This window comes from Bubalus bubalis, chromosome 2, assembly GCF_019923935.1.
Source record: "Bubalus bubalis isolate 160015118507 breed Murrah chromosome 2, NDDB_SH_1, whole genome shotgun sequence".
In the NCBI taxonomy this organism is placed as follows: Eukaryota; Metazoa; Chordata; class Mammalia; order Artiodactyla; family Bovidae; genus Bubalus; species Bubalus bubalis.
Window position 1 is genome coordinate 77676160 of NC_059158.1, and position 17442 is coordinate 77693601.

Sequence of the window (17442 nt, forward strand, 5' to 3'; positions counted from 1 at the left end):
AGTGATTAGATGGCTAAGCGAGTAAGGCTTAAAACAACCTCTGAACCCAAGGGCAAGAATGATGCCGGCCTAAGTGTCTTAGAGAAGAAGCTGATTTATCTCAGCAAATATGGGACTGATTTTCTTTGATGGTTGAGGTTTACACTCTCTCAGCCTTTTTTTTCCTTTTCCCTTTTTAATTTCAGACTCACAGTTGCTAATAAAGAATCCCCATGTATGTTTTTCACTCAAATTTCTCAAATATTAACATTTTATCACACTTGCTTTATCATTCTGTGTGTGCTCACATTTGGTTAATGGCTTAGTATGTCTGTGTAACAACATCTTTAGCCATACAATTAAAGGCTCTCACAAGCCAACTATACTTGATCACTGAAATAATATCTGATCCCTACGTGATAGATAAAAAGACTTGGTCTTCACTGGGAACAATAAGCGAAATAAACAAAAATGTCACCTAACATTAGAGTTACTGAGGACCCAAGCAAGGAGTGCTCGTCTCTAGGATACAATGTTGTATTCATTAAGCACTGACCAGAATGCCCTAAGTAAGGAAGTGCTGACGAATGGAACATCTACACACTCCTTATTCTGGCCTCAGGCTGCTTGGGGGCAGAGAGGACGGTGGGCTAGGTTTAAGGAGCCCAGGGCTCAGCAGCTGACTAGCTGGTGACTGCAGCTCATTGCCAGTTGCTCTCACTTATCATGAACTTACAGTAGAGATAAAATGAGAATGAAACAAGTAAAAAGTCACCACATAGGGATAAATTTTTTTCATTGTTTCTAAGATGTAAAATACCAATAGAGCTATTATTATGTTACATGTATGTCTCCTGCGGCTTACCTGGTAATGTAGTAGTTGGGTTCATTGGCGGCATAGATGTGAGGGACTGGTTTACTTGTGGTGGCAATAATGGTACTGTTGGTACACCTAAAATAAAAGCACAGCCTTTGAAACATTTCAGTTGATAAAGAACGAGCAGACCATCGTGGACAGTCTTCAGTCCCTTCCCTCCTGCCACGGTCAGGTCTTCCCTCAGTGAGACTTCAATCAGTCAGCTGGTCTCCAGCTGTGTCACTCCACAGCTCATCCACCTGCTCTGCCCTCTGCCCTTCACAAGGGCTGTTAGTACAGCATAGGCCAGGGGGGCAGGGGGCTCTTTACAGAGCCCACCCCAGCTAAGTAACACCAGGTATGAGTTTCACCCCTGAGAAGGGCTGGATTGGAAAACTTTTGGAATTTTGGAAATGAGACACAAAAATTCCTGTCAATCTTTACTGGGCTCCTGACCTAAAGGGTCATGTAACCCTATGTGCCCCGTGAAACAGTGAATGCTGGTCTGTGAAAGAGAATGATGTAGATGGCCTGAAAGAGACAAGAGCATGTGGACCTCCAGAGATGGGAAGAATGACCTTCCTGAATCTCCATTTCCTTCTGACTTGGTTCTGTGACATGCCTTTGAAGTCTAGTACATTTCCATTTTTACTGACGTTAGCTTGAAGAGTTTATGTTCTTTTACATTCAAGTAACTCTTAGGATACCACCTAATAAAGGTTATCTATTAATGCTTACCAGCTACTCAAGTGGGAAGTTTCACTGATATCCAAACAACAGTAATACTGCGCATGGATTTTGATTTTGTCTTACAGAGATCTGCTTAAAGCCAGAATGAACTGTGCCTAAAAGTATGAAGCAACTATTTTCAGACAGTTTTATAAATTTATTTAGTCACATATTTACTTTTCTGCAGAAACTGGAGGCATGAAAAATCAGAAGGGAGTTCTTTGTTTTATTTGATTCTCAAAGGTGTTGGATGGTTGGTTGGTATGTTTAGTCTTTCAAGTTTGGGGGCAGGGTGGGCACCTGCTATATGTCAAGACATTGTTCTAGGCACCGAGGAACTTACAGAATAAAGAAAATTAAAAAATCACTACCCCCAGGAAATTTACATTCTGATGAGGTGCAGAAAAAGAAAGGGAGACAGGAAGTGTGAGGAGGTCATATCGATTAATGCCATTTCAAAATGATATATTCACTTTCTGAAAATCCAAATTTTTCAAATCCACAGTGAAGTTTTTTTTAAGAACACATACTTTTATGTTTCTACAGTTACTGTTTGGGCTACTTTCCAGCAATATAATCAAAGCAAAGATTGAAAAATAAATACCTAACAAAAAGTGGTTTCTCATGTCATAATGCTAAATTTACTTACTCAAAGTGAAAATGCTGATTTCTTTCAATCTCCTTTAGGAATTTCTGATTTATTGATACCTCTTTTACTATTCAATAACCCATTTCTCTATAGTGTAATAAGACCAGGAATCTCAGTGCATGTGCTTATAAGACAACACAAGAAACTGCAACTTGAAGACACATCAGCTATCTCCTGAAGCCAGAAGCGCTCTCATATGCACTGGAACTCTCACTGTAAAGCCAGGTGAGAGCCATCAGACACAGACTGGGTTGCCGCCTTGGGAAGTCTATTCAAGAATAAACTAAAGGACCGTTTCTTATATCTGATGGGATATAAGTAAACTCAATCTCACAAAAAGGACTCAAACATTACTTGATGAAATAAACTTTAAAATCTCTTCCAAATATATCTATGACCTGATACTGATGACATTAATATTTAATTTCATTTAGTAAATATTCTAAAACTAGACTGTGGTGATAACTGCACAACTCCATAAATTTACTAAAAATCATTGAATTCTATACTTTCAGTAAGTAAATTTTATAGTACACAAATTATACCTTGATAAAGCTGGGAAAAACTCAGCCAAGAGTAGGGGGTAGGGATGAATGTCATCATACTGATAACTGGTGAAGGTGGGTGGTGGGGGTCTGTTGTACTTCTCTTTACACAAATGAATATCTGTATTTATTAACATTCATCTATTTTTGAGTATGTTTCAAATTTTTAATTTTTTATAAAAAAATAAAAATTTCAAACTTATCTTGGAAAACAAAGACTGAAAAGATTTGGGATTTCAACCTAAGGGACAAACTCTAGGGACCATACTGTTGACCTTAACTGCATCTTGATGGGTTGTTTTAAGTCCATTCTAGAACAAAGTGGAATATGAGCAGATCTGGAGTACAAATATTAAAAAAAAAGAGCTCAAGAATAAACAGATACTAATAAAATAAAATGAAACCATGGCAGTATTTTACCCACTTATTCAACACTGATTGAGTATACAATATACTCTTGGTATGATGAAGATATTTAAAAGGAAAGGGAAAAATAAACTGTGTCAACAAACCAAGTTAAGAACTGTATCACGTGACCAAGCAATTCTAATTTCTGGGTATATAATCAAGAAAAATGAAAACATATGTCTATGCAAAAACTTGTACACAAATGTTCGTAGCCGCATTATTCAACAATAGCCAAAAAGCAGAAACCACCCAAATGCCCATCAACAAAATGTGGCACACCCATGCAATGGAACATTATTTAAACATAAAAAGATAAAGTATTAACATATGCTATAACATCAATGAACTTGGAAAACAGAACACTATTCAAGGTAAAAGAAGCCACAGAGAAAGGTCATAGACGACCACACAAATTTTATGAACTATTTAGACTAGAAGGAGAAAGTAGATTAGTAAGTGCCTAGGCCTTGGGGGACTGGGGGAAACGAGTGACGGCGTACAGGATTTCCTTTGGGGCAGTGAAAAGTTCTAAACTGAGGTGATGGTTGCAAAACTCTGCAAATATACTCAAAACCCCACTAAATTGTACAGTTTGAAATGGGTAAACTATACGCTATGTGAATTACATCTCAATAAAGTTGTTGGAAAAAACCTAAAACACGCAAAAATGGAGTATAGTAGGTAGAACAAGGAGTACAGAAAATGAAGAGACAGGAACATGTCCCCTGAGCAAGACTGAGCCCCTAGGAAAGGAACGGTAAACTGCTCACTTTTGTTTCCCCAGGGTACACTAGTTAGGGGATATGCAAACGTCTGCTGAGTAAATAGAGCAATTAAACAGAATTTAAAGGTAGAACACGGAGAAGTCCAAGGTCTAAAACTGGCTGAGAAGAGGTTTAAACGCATGTGATAATTCAGTACCCACCAGCTTTCACAGGCAGGGCCTGTCAATGCAGAGCACGGCTACAGTTTTCAAAGTACACTGGAATTAATTTTTAAAATTCTACAGCTTGAGACAGAAAAGAATATCATATAAAACAAAGCAGACTGAAAACAGAAATCTTATTTTCTGCATACCTGTACTGAGAACATTACTGACAGCTGGTGGAGTTGAACTAATAGAAAGTCCAGACAGACTCTGCTCAATTTCTGTAGTTCCTGGTGGTGACAAAGACGGGGGATTAACTGAGGACAGCTGGACCTTCCAAAAAATAGAAAGAAAAAAGGAAATTACTCAAGTTTACTTAAAATATACATATTGGCTCTCACTGGTCCTACTGACTTTTTTGATCATGTACAAACTGTCAAAAGTTTTCACCTGGCACTTTGGCTTTCAGATACTCCTTCGTAATTTTGAAAGGCACCAAGGATGTCACTCTGTAGACATCTCCCCATCCTGTCACTTCTGGTCTCTTAACACATGGCATCTAGCCCGTCACACACACTGTTTTAGCCACTTCGACACCAGGAGATTCTTTCTTCTCCTTTCTAGCCAAAATGATTACACTCAACCCTTAAAACACAACTTTTTCCCTCTTCTCTGATTTCTCAGCCAGATTTTTAATTTTCATTGTTCATGGAAGTCAGCTGAAGTCTTAATACCATGAATGATTCCTTAGAAATTTCATATGATATCTAACGTCACAAGTCCCCCTTATCTTTTTTCTCATCAATGAATGAATGTGGGAACTAGATCTCTACCTTCGGGAGCAAGGGGTAGGGGTATGAATGAATCTGTATGGACTCTACAAACAGGTGGATGGGTGATTTTCAGATTTCACCCCTGCATCCTCCACCTTCCTCCAGCTCCAGTGTCCTCCAGCACTTTTCAACATGACCTGTATTACGGTCCTTCTCCCCAGCTGCCATTTCACCATCTGGATTCCTGACTGCTGTGGAGCCTTACGGGGCAGAGCGCACTGACTGGGGCGGCATGTATGATGGTAGGAGTCTGAATGTGTAACGACACTGGCTGTGGCCGTGAGCCAAGGGCTGGGGTGAGGAGAGGTTACACATTCCCACAGCAACTCTTCATTTCCTCTAGAATTAGGGATGGCCCAACCATAAACCATAAAATGACAGCAGCCCTTTCTTTACAACCACAGCATCTTCTTTCTGATTGTTTGGTTTTTATTTAGTCATGCAGGCAAGAGTTAACGGTCCTGTAAGGCCCGCACAGGAAACATTTTAAGAGCCCCTAAGCCTGTACAAATACCTCTCGTACTCCTTAAATAGCCTCATGTTGATCATGTAATTGCTCCCACACCCCTAGCTCTCCTTGCTTTCTCAATCAGGTCTCTTGAAATCGTAAGCACCACCTGTCATCACCTCATCCCACACCGGTCACCCTCTCTCACCAGTAGGTTGGCATCTGCATCCCTGCTCCAGCCCAGGACATGTTTTTTTCACTCCTCCCCTCACCCGACTTCTCTGTAGTTCCTCACACAGCTGCCTGTGTCCGCTTTCCTGATGCTCTGCTTTCTCCCTTTGGGCGTCTCCTGACCATCCTTTGCTAAATCTGTCTCTGCCTTTCCATTTAAATATTAGGAACGGTCAGGATTCCAGCCTTGTTCCTCTAACCCGCCCAAGCCCAACCCATTGTTTTTTTTTTTTTTAAATCAATGTCCATTGGGTAAATTACCCTCTCTATGTTGATGATTCCCAAATCTGTATCTCTAGCCCTGCCCTCTTTCCTGAAATCTAGAATCAGAGGATACCCATCTAGGTATCCTACAAGAACTTCAAATCCTACACGTCAGCATTTAACTCATCTGCCCAGTTTCAGTAAGTGCTATCACCACACACATCAACTCATCTCGGTGGAAAGTTATGACATAATCAGACAGTAAAGTTACCTTACCTCTGTAAACCCATCTTTAAGAGGAGTAATTGGTGTACCGGTCATCTGTCCTGGAAGAGAAATTTTCTTTCCTTCTTCAAATGGGCGTGTAGGTATTCGATGCAAATAACCATATCCAATGCCACATCCTAGGCTGCGAAAATAATTTTTTCTTAAAGTTATTGTTATCAATCACAGCTTATGTTTCTTTGAGGTTTTGAAACAGAAAAACACATCTCCATTCTTTTAAATGCTGTCTCTTATCAGAGGTCTCGTCTGACTACCGTTTATGAAAAGCACGCTTCCCTCTACCATAGACACTAACTTTCAGTTCAGTTCAGTCATGTCTGACTCTTTGCGACCCCATGAATTGCAACATGCCAGGCTTCCCTGTCTATCACCAACTCCCGGAGTTCACTCAAACTCACATCCATCGAGTCAGTGATGCCATCCAGCCATCTCATCCTGTCGTCCCCTTCTCCTCCTGCCCCCAATCCCTCCCAGCATCAGAGTCTTTTCCAATGAGTCAACTCTTTCCATGAGGTGGCCAAAGAACTGGAGTTTCAGCTTTAGCATCATTCCTTCCAAAGAACATCCAGGACTGATCTCCTTCAGAATGGACTGGTTGGACCTCCTTGCAGTCCAAGGGACTTTCAAGAGTCTTCTCCAGCACCACAGTTCAAAAGCATCAATTCTTCTGTGCTCAGCTTTCTTCATAGTCCAACTCTCACATCCATACATGACCACAGGAAAAACCACAGCCCTGACTAGACGGACCTTTGTTGGCAAAGTAATGTCTCTGCTTTTGAATATGCTATCCAGGTTGGTCATAACTTTCCTTCCAAGGAGTAAGCGTCTTTTAATTTCATGGCTGCAGTCACCATCTGCAGTGATTTTGGAGCCCCCCAAAATTAAGTCTGACACTGTTTCCACTGTTTCCCCATCTATTTCCCATGGAGTGATGGGACTGGATGCCATGATCTTAGTTTTCTGAATGTTGAGCTTTAAGCCAACTTTTTCACTCTCCTCTTTCTTTGGTGTATATGGGCCTGTCTAAAGCAACAGCTGATCAACGGCACAAGACCATGTCAATAGGAGAAATGTCTTCCACAGAAAAAGAGAAACTGCTAGTCTAGAAAATAAGGGTGCCAAGAACAAGCATGTAGCAGTATTTAGTCAGCATCATTAAAAATAAACAAACTAGTAATATTCTTTGTTGTTGAACTTCATCTAGAATCTCTTCCTTAGACCATGATTTCATGCACACCAAGCAAGGTGGAGGTAGTAATGGGATCTAAGAATTCTAACTGGAGAGGAGGCATTTTTCTATTGTAAACTGAAAATCCACCATTCTAATGAATACAGAAGTTTATATGCAAATTTAGTTTATATGATACAGTCCCTCTACAATGAAATCAATTCTGAATACCTTGAGAAGATAACTTTTCTGACAAACCTGGACACTGGGAACACCATAACTTGATCAAGTATGGGCCCCAGACAGGCCAGATTCTCTGTCCCATTTTCTTAAATTGCAGTAAGTCAGCATTTTGGTGTCAGCATACATTTAGCTGGAGAATCTCAGGTTTGTGGGTTAGGGTACTGTGAGCAAATGGAGGCCTTCTCTGTTTGCATCAACTAAGGTCATCCTTTACCTGGCAAGTGCTACAGCTTTTACAAAACATTGGAAGAAGTTTCCAAATCCTAGCCTTTCTTATAAATCTAGCTTACGCCCAACAACTCCTCAAATTTAAAAAGGTTTTTAGAACTTTCAAAATCATGAAAAATTTGTACAATTTAAACAATAAAAGACCTACAGATATAATATTAAGTAGGAATGCTGTGCTTTGACTTTTTGAAATTAGGAAACTGACTTGAAGAAAAGTACCAGAAAACTAATTTTATAAAGTTTGCTTTTCTGTTTGGCTTGACCCTCTTCTAAACTGCTTTTTGTTGTTTCAATTTTGTCTAAATTTTAGTGGAAATTGGTCTGTTCATTTCTGAAAGCCAACAATTTCCTCCAAGTGCTAAGAAATTTCCCCAGCAGCTAGAGAAAGTTACACTGTATTGTCCCATTGCTGAGAAGAGAACTGGGAAAATAAAACTGAAAACTATTTTACTAAAATAACAAAACAAAAAAGTTAGTTTGTGCTTCAGTTCAGTTCAGTTCAGTCACTCAGTCGAGTCTGACTCTTTGTGACCCCATGAATTGCAGCATGCCAGGCCTCCCTGTCCATCACCAACTCCCGGAGTTCACTCAGACTCACGTCCATCGAGTCAGTGATGAATTGCAGCTTGCCAGGCCTCCCTGTCCATCACCAACGCCCAGAGTTCACTCAGACTCACGTCCATCGAGTCAGTGATGCCATCCAGCCATCTCATCCTCTGTTGTCCCCTTCTCCTCTTGCCCCCAATCCCTCCTAGCATCAGAGTCTTTTCCAATGAGTCAACTCTTCGCATGAGGTGGCCAAAGTACTGGAGTTTCAGCTTTAGCATCAGTCCCTCCAATGAACACCCAGGACTGATCTCCTTTTAGAATGGACTGGTTGGATCTCCTTGCAGTCCAAGGGACTCGCAAGAGTCTTCTCCAACACCACACTTCAAAAGCATCAATTCTTCGGCGCTCAGCTTTCTTCATAGTCCAACTCTCACATTCCTACATGACCACTGGAAAAACCATAGCCTTGACTAGATGGACCTTTGTTGGCAATGTCTCTGCTTTTTAATATGCTATCTAGGTTGGTCATAACTTTCCTTTCAAGGAGTAAGTGTCTTTTAATTTCATGGCTGCAGACACCATCTGCAGTGATTGTGGAGCCCAAAAAATAAAGTCTGACACTGTTTCCACCGTTTCCCCATCTATTTGCCATGAAGTGATGGGACCGGATGCCATGATCTTAGTTTTCTGAATGTTGAGCTTTAGGCCAACTTTTTCACTCTCCTTTTTCACTTTCCATCAACAGGCTCTTTAGTTCTTCTTCACTTTCTGCCATAAGGGTGATGTCATCTGCATATCTGAGGTTATTGACATTTCTCCCGGCAATCTCAATTACAGCTTGTGCTTCCTCCAGCCCAGCGTTTCTCATGATGTACTCTGCATAGAAGTTAAATAAGCAGGGTGACAATACACTGCCTTGATGTACTCCTTTTCCTATTTGGAACCAGTCTGTTGTTCCATGTGCAGTTCTAACTGTTGCTTCCTGACCTGCATATAGGTTTCTCAAGAGGCAGGTCAGGTGGTCTGGTATTCCCATCTCTTTCAGAATTTTCCACAGTTTATTGTGGTCCACACAGTCAAAGGCTTTGGCATAGTCAATAAAGCAGAAATAGATGTTTTTCTGGAACTCTCTTGCTTTTTCCATGATCCAGCGGATGTTGGCAATTTGATCTCTGGTTCCTCTGCCTTTTCTAAAACCAGCTTGAACATCTGGAAGTTCACGGTTCACGTATTGCTGAAGCCTGGCTTGGAGAATTTTGAGCATTACTTTACTAGCGTGTGAGATTAGTGCAATTGTGCGGTAGTTTGAGCATTCTCTGGCATTGCCTTTCTTTGGGATTGGAATGAAAACTGACCTTTTCCAGTCCTGTGGCCACTGCTGAGTTTTCCAAATTTGCTCACATGTTGAGTGCAGCACTTTCACAGCATCATCTTTCAGGATTTGAAATAGCTCAACTGGGATTCCATCACCTCCACTAGCTTTGTTCATAGTGATGCTTTCTAAGGCCCACTTGACTTCATATTCTAGTATGTCTGGCTCTAGGTGAGTGATCACACCATCATGATTATCTGGATTGTGAGATCTTTTTTGTACAGTTCTTCTGTGTATTATTGCCACCTCTTCTTTTTTTTTTTTTAATTTTATTTATTTTTTTAAATTTTATTTTTAAACTTTACATAATTGCATTAGTTTTGCCAAATATCAAAATGAATCCACCACAGGTATACATGTGTTCCCCACCCTGAACCCTCCTCCCTCCCCATACCATCCCTCTGGGTCGTCCCAGTGCACTAGCCCCAAGCATCCAGTATCCTGCATCGAACCTGGACTGGCAACTCGTTTCATACATGATATTTTACATGTTTCAATGCCATTCTCCCAAATCTTCCCACCCTCTCCCTCTCCCACAGAGTCCATAAGACTGTTCCATACATCAGTGTCTCTTTTGCTGTCTCGTACACAGGGTTATTGTTACCATCTTTCTAAATTCCATATATATGCGTTAGTATACTGTGTTGGTGTTTTTCTTTCCAACTCACTTCACTCTGTATAATAGGCTCCAGTTTCATCCACCTCATTAGAACTGATTCAAATGTATTCTTTTTAATGGCTGAGTAATACTCCATTGTGTATATGTACCACTGCTTTCTTATCCATTCATCTGCTGATGGACATCTAGGTTGCTTCCATGTCCTGGCTATTATAAACAGTGCTACGATGAACATTGGGGTACACGTGTCTCTTTCCCTTCTGGTTTCCTCAGTGTGTATGCCCAGCAGTGGGATTGTTGGATCATAAGGCGGTTCTATTTCCAGTTTTTTAAGGAATCTCCACACTGTTCTCCATAGTGGCTGTACTAGTTTACATTCACACCAACAGTGTAAGAGGGTTCCCTTTTCTCCACACCCTCTCCAGCATTTATTACTTGTAGACTTTTGGATCGCAGCCATTCTGACTGGTGTGAAATGGTACCTCATAGTGGTTTTGATTTGCATTTCTCTGATAATGAGTGATGTTGAGCATCTTTTCATGTGTTTGTTAGCCATCTGTATGTCTTCTTTGGAGAAATGTCTATTTAGTTCTTTGGCCCATTTTTTGATTGGGTCATTTATTTTTCTGGAGTTGAGCTGTAGGAGTTGCTTGTATATTTTTGAGATTAGCTGTTTGTCAGTTGCTTCATTTGCTATTATTTTCTCCCATTCTGAAGGCTGTCTTTTCACCTTGCTAATAGTTTCCTTTGATGTGCAGAAGCTTTTAAGGTTAATTAGGTCCCATTTGTTTATTTTTGCTTTTATTTCCAATATTCTGGGAGGTGGGTCATAGAGGATCCTGCTGTGATGTATGTCAGAGAGTGTTTTGCCTATGTTCTCCTCTAGGAGTTTTATAGTTTCTGGTCTTACGTTTAGATCTTTAATCCATTTTGAGTTTATTTTTGTGTATGGTGTTAGAAAGTGTTCTAGATTCATTCTTTTACAAGTGGTTGACCAGATTTCCCAGCACTACTTGTTAAAGAGATTGTCTTTAATCCATTGTATATTCTTGCCTCCTTTGTCAAAGATAAGGTGTCCATATGTGTGTGGATTTATCTCTGGGCTTTCTATTTTGTTCCATTGATCTATATTTCTGTCTTTGTGCCAGTACTATTGCCACCTCTTCTTAATCTCTTCTTCTTCTGTTAGGTCCATACCATTTCTGTCCTTTATCGAACCCATCTTTGCATGAAATGTTCCCTTGGCATCTCTAATTTTCTTGAAGAGATCTCTAGTCTTTCCTATTCTGTGCTTATGAGTTAAAAAAAAAAAAAAAAAGGACTTGAGTTTGTGTACAATGCTCACTAAATTGTACTTTAAAAAAATGAATTATTGGATTCAACATTCTAGGTTGGCTCTTTCCTTTTCTCGAGAAGTTTTACTATAAACCAGTAACTTATTTCAAACTAAAAACAATGCTTACAACATATCTGACTGGTAAATTTAAGCAGTTGTAACTTAGTCTAAAAAAAGTGACCTTACCTGCCTTCTCCACCCCATGCAGAATTTGGTGTAATAATCACTTCTCGACAGTTATCAGTGTCTGTATTATACACATAAAGTTTCAATGGTTTTGCTTCATGTGTTTCAATAAGGCTGAATAGATCTTCAGACTGCAAAAGCATTACAGAAGAAAAATGTTTTTGTTACTTAATTTTTGAATAGTAGGTCTCAAATAGTAGATATCAAACCTAGTTAATATTTAAAACAAACAAAAACACACCTAAAAGAACAACAACAACAAAACACACACAAAAACCAGATCCTGGGCCCCGCCCCTAGGCATAAAAAGCATTTCTTAAATCAGTATTACTAATGCCTACCTATACAACGCAAGGCCTTATGTTCAGTTCGGTAAGACCTAGTCAGTAATTGAGTAAAAGTTTTCCACACCCAAATTCAACATATTCTGCTTTCTTCCTATTATTAAGAGCTGGTTATCTGGGCACCTTTTTTCCTGTCATTTGTAATTGACATTTTGTAATACATATTTGTATTTGTCATTTGTAATACATATTTCCACTAGCAAACAGACAAGGAAAAGGATCCAACTAATATAGCTAAGCCAATTTTGCTGCCTTAGAAAAAGAGAAAATGAAATCAATAATCAAAATGAGGATTTAATTTAATCTTGAGGTACAAGAGACATCTTCCATATTTCTGTTTAACACCCTGAAGCATAAGCTATCTTGATTAGCAAAGACCTAAATTTCAACTCTGAATGTAAAGTATGCAAATATACTTGAAGTTATACATTAATGAGAAAATGTTAAATTATTTTTAGTATCAATAAACAAATTAATTACCTCATTCATGACTGTATCTGCTCCAATGATATAATCACTGTGAGGTCTAAGACCAGCCAGTGCTGCAGGAGAATTTGATTCCACTTCCTAGAATGAAGTGGAATAAAAACTGTGGTTATTGTTTAGTCACTAGGTCTTGTTCGACTCTTTTATGACCCCATGGACTGTAGTCGGACAGGCTCCTTTGTCCATGAGATTTGCTAGGCATGAATACTGGAGTGGGTTGCCATTTCCTCTTCCAGGGGATCTCCCTGACCCAGGGACCGAACCCATGTCCCCAGCATTGGCAGGAGGGTTCTTTATTGCTGAGCCACTAGCGAAACTTCCCCATTAAATTACTGTATATAAAATAATCTTCCAAACTGTATAGTTCAGTCCTTCATTAGAGTAATTTAAACTCTCCTATATTTGTCTTACTAGAGACAATGTCAGATCAGAAGCTATACAATACACCTATTTAAATCTCCCAAACATAAAAAACCCAACAATATTTTTATAAATATTTAAAATATTTCTGCAGCTATTTGCTTTAATTTAACTTCTTCTAATGGATAAATCATTAGAAAAAATTTTTAGGCATTATATTTGCTTTTCTTTCTCAAGCTGTTTTTCTTTTTTATTAAGACATATTTTAAAAGCAATTTTGATTTTCAGAAACTAAAAGTAGCCTAATAATAGCCCTACAGTCTCCCAAATTGGAAACAACCACTATTAAAACACCTTTCTACACTGTTTCTTAAACTGCTAACAGCTCACAGTTGATACATACCAACACATGCCAAACGTTTTCATTTGCCCCATCAAAGCTGCAGAAACGAATGCTGACTCCCAACAAGCCCTGGCCACCCCACATGTTACTTGGTGTAACTGAGGTCTCTCGCAGCTCCAGTGTTTTACTACTGTAGATAAGCATCTTCACAGGTTTTTCAACATTTGCTTTCAATAGATCTTTAAGGGTATCATTGTCTTTATTCTGTAAACATAGAAATTTTTCTTAATAAATAAAAATCTAATGTTAATTAGCTTAAGCATACAATGGCCCTATTGGAGAAATAATAACTAACGTAAATAAAATATTCAATAAGTAGAGGTTTCATTAACACTCAAATATTCCTCAAAGTAAAAGAATGTCAAGAAATTAGGAACTTATGTTAGTGTAACCGAGTAGGACTCTACAGGACCTCTGGACAGGCCTTCCTCCATACCCTCTGCTGTAGCTCCTCTCTCAAGTACCCAGATAATAGGATCTCATGCATATTTCCTAAATTTTTCAGATGCTAAAAACTACCACCAAAAGCAAGAAATAACAACTTGAAGATTATAAGCAGGTAGCCACAGACCTTCTGATGCCTAAGGACTGATCACCACCAACCAATCAGGGAACTGTGCATGAGTTGATCACAACCCTGGGATACCCCTCCCTCACCTTGACTTCAAAAATGCTTTGCTGAAACCCTTCAGGGTGTCTGGGTTTTTCTGAGCAGGAACCACCAGTTTTCCTTGCTTGGTCCTAGAACAAACCTTTCTTTGCTATACACTCTTAACATTTCAGTATTGTTTGGCCTCACTGTGTGTCAGGCACACAAACTTGTGCTCAGTAACATTAGCAACAGCTTCTGACTTTTTCTAATAGAATTATGGAATTTGCAGCCCAGCATTATTTGAAATGATCAGGGCTTCAACGATAAAAAACTCTAAATACTCCACAAGAAGACATATTACTAACAGAGTTGGAGTGACTGATTTTAAAATCTAAAACATTGCTAGAGTTAAAGTTCAATTTTGGACTTTACTCCTCACATATACACTTAGTACAAACTGGTAGGAAATAGTATGTTAAATATTTCACTATGTAAATGAATAAAGGCCATTGTATAAGAGATATCAGCAAGTAATGAACAAAAACTTAAGACTGTTGTGAAAAACCAACCAAATAGCCACTGTCATAAGAATCTACTGAAATTATAATATAGTTTCCTTCCTATTGGACTTTACTACCTGTAAACTAAAGCAACTTTTAAAAACTGGTTTTAAGTCTGTACTTTTGGAACACATCTCTGTCTAGTTTCATAACACTATTTCTATATGAGGGGACTGAGTGACAAGAAAATCGGCAAGTTATTTGAGAATGAGTCTTTACTAAATCATTTGTCAATAACCTACAAAAGTCTGACATTTTTGAAAAAGCAACAAAATCACATCTTTCTGCTTAAAAAATAAATAAATAGAAGTCTCCAGTGTCTTTCTTCCTCCCCCTAAACTAATCATTGGAGTGTGAGGTGTAGTATTCTATCAATATATTTGACATTCTCACCTTTACTAACACATGGTTACTTTATTGATATCATACTCTATGTACTGTTTGTAACTAATGAATAAATAAATATCCATTTCAGATAATCTGAAAAACTCTATTTTCAAAAGATGACAAAATATCATAGGTGAAACTACAAAAAGCTGAACTTACTAATCTTGAACCATTAATAGAAACAATAAAATCAAAGAATGGCTCCAGTCCAGCTCTATGTCCTGGGGAATTTTCTTGTACCTGTGAAAACAAAAATGAAAAATGCAAAGCTTAATTACGAATTAAAAGCTAAAGTTTAATATCTATCACTTCAGTTAAAACAGATTAATCTCATTTAAGAGAAAATATAGGTACTCACTAGTTTTCTCATTTCTCTTATCTTCCAGATAATGTCTCTGCAGCTCCCTAAATTCTACTCATTCTTTAAACTCATCTCATGTATGAGGTTTTCCCTCTGGTTCTATTTCACATACTTTCCACTTTTTTGGGGGTGGGAGGAGACAATGCTCCCAGCATTTAGCACACGACATAGCAGACAGTTAATCATCACAACCAAGTGGCAAATTCAAATTAATTTATTCTATTTATCGCATGACTACTACTAGCAAGGTACCATTTGGTTACAAAACTAATGTAGGAACACAGCTGCTGTTGGGAAAACATTATCTGCAGAGTATCAGGCAAGAAGGGGAGACGGAGGACACACGGACCTCTAATAACTGTAATACGAAAGCCAACAGGTTGAGAGTCACACGCACAAAGTTCTAAGGGCGAGATTAAATCTGAGTGAAGAAGTTTCCTAGGGGAAAAAATGACATTTGAATTGTGCTTTAAAAGGAGGGTAGAACTAAGAAAGGATAAGGGGGATGAGAAAAAACACCTGAAAGCTGAAAGAACAATATGAGTAAAAACCCAAAAGAAGAATGAAAAATGAGGATAATGTAGCTAGCTGGAGACAACAGGTGGAAGGGGACAGAAATGAACTATGTGCAACATTCTGTGCGAATCAGCAGTTTTCAGGCTTTCATCAGATTCTTAAAGGGTATCTCCATGACCCAAATAAAGTGTTAAAATAATGGATTTTTGCAATTCTTTTATTTTACAGGTGAAGAAATCATTTTAGGACTTGCCTATGGACGGAGGAGCCTTGTAGGTTGCAGTCCATGGGGTCGCTAGAAGTCGGACACGATTAAGCGACTACACTTTCCCTTTTCACTTTCCTGCATTGGAGAAGGAAATGGCAACCCACTCCAGTGTTCTTGCCTGGAGAATCCCAGGGACGGGGGAGCCTGGTGGGGTTCCGTCTATGGGGTCGCACAGGGTCAGACATGACTGAAGCGACTTAGCAGCAGCAGCAGCATGGTCTCAAAGTAGGGAATTGGTAGGGATGAAACTCAAAAGTATATCTTATTAACCATTAGTCCAGTAAGAAGGATGGAAAGAAAGAATGGAGCTAGACTTACAGAGGATTTTACTTGGAAGATTAAGATTCACCTAGCTTCTCAACAACTCAAATGTTTAGCATCTCAAATTTGAAATGCATTAAAATAAACTATTAAACTTCCTAAATTTGCAATAACACAAATATCAGGAGCTAGTAATGGCAGTGATGACAAAAGAGCAAAAACTTAATAGAAACAATTTTGCATTTCCTCTAAAATATTTTCATAATGTTTTAAGAATTTTTATTCTGCTTGATGTTACTAAATACTGTCAAAACTATCCCATGAAGAGAGTTTGCATTGATATTTGTAGGCTGATCCTCTGTAATAGCCCAGTTTTAATAATCAATTCTGAGGCTAATGCAAATAAAAGATTCACACCCATCCACACACAAATCTGCAGCTATTCACACAGTAACAAATCATTTGAATACTTTCAAAACAGAACCCAAGTTGTTCCCAGAATATGTTCTTCTAATACCAGACTTCACAAATGAGACTTAATCTTGAACTGATGATACAGTCATTATTTTTTAATTAATACTATCTTTTATTCATTTAAAGCCAAATTATACTATTATTGCCTCCAAAGAAGTAAAAACTAGATTTTCTTCATTTGTCATAGTAAGGAATAGTTTGTTATAAAAATGGCTCAATGTTTAACTTACTAAAACTGATCTTGCTTTATGTAAAATTTCCTGCAAATGTGGGACTAAAACCATTTTTGTAAATTAAACAAGTTAAATATCAAAAGGATTTATTATTTAAAGGTGTTGGTTCTAATAATCAGTACATACCTACTTATTTTCTTTATACCCTTTTCTTAAATGGGGCTTATTTTATATTCCATATATTATCAAGCAAAATGTCTAGAACCCAAAATGGCACACAGATTTCTCCTTAAATGGCAACTCAAAAAGGAAAAGGGTGGCTGCCTAGAGCTGCTCTAAGAACGGAGAGGTTGAGTCACAGCTAGCTGGCAAAAGGTCACGATCCTCTAGGTGTAAAATGCCCGTCTGTTAGGTTCCTATCATTTAGGTGTGAAATGCCTGAGGTGTGAAAAGAAGACAGCTACTGCAGACCCTTTCTCATGTTAATAGGGTCCACATCTAATCAAATAATTCTCTGATTC

At 38.6% G+C, this 17442-nt stretch overlaps 1 protein-coding gene across 2 annotated transcripts in view; it reads right to left on the bottom strand.

Moving 5' to 3' along the window:
- GORASP2 (golgi reassembly stacking protein 2) overlaps nucleotides 1–17442 on the bottom strand; it is a 32021-nt gene that overhangs the window by 3014 nt on the left and 11565 nt on the right. For both annotated transcript variants that reach the window (XM_044933948.1, XM_006069489.3), the window contains 7 exons: nucleotides 15028–15108; nucleotides 13330–13533; nucleotides 12561–12647; nucleotides 11737–11867; nucleotides 6027–6159; nucleotides 4244–4367; nucleotides 845–931 (listed from right to left, as the gene is read on the bottom strand). In XM_044933948.1, the coding sequence (XP_044789883.1) occupies nucleotides 845–931; nucleotides 4244–4367; nucleotides 6027–6159; nucleotides 11737–11867; nucleotides 12561–12647; nucleotides 13330–13533; nucleotides 15028–15108 (847 nt within the window). The remainder of the gene's footprint in view (nucleotides 1–844; nucleotides 932–4243; nucleotides 4368–6026; nucleotides 6160–11736; nucleotides 11868–12560; nucleotides 12648–13329; nucleotides 13534–15027; nucleotides 15109–17442) is intronic.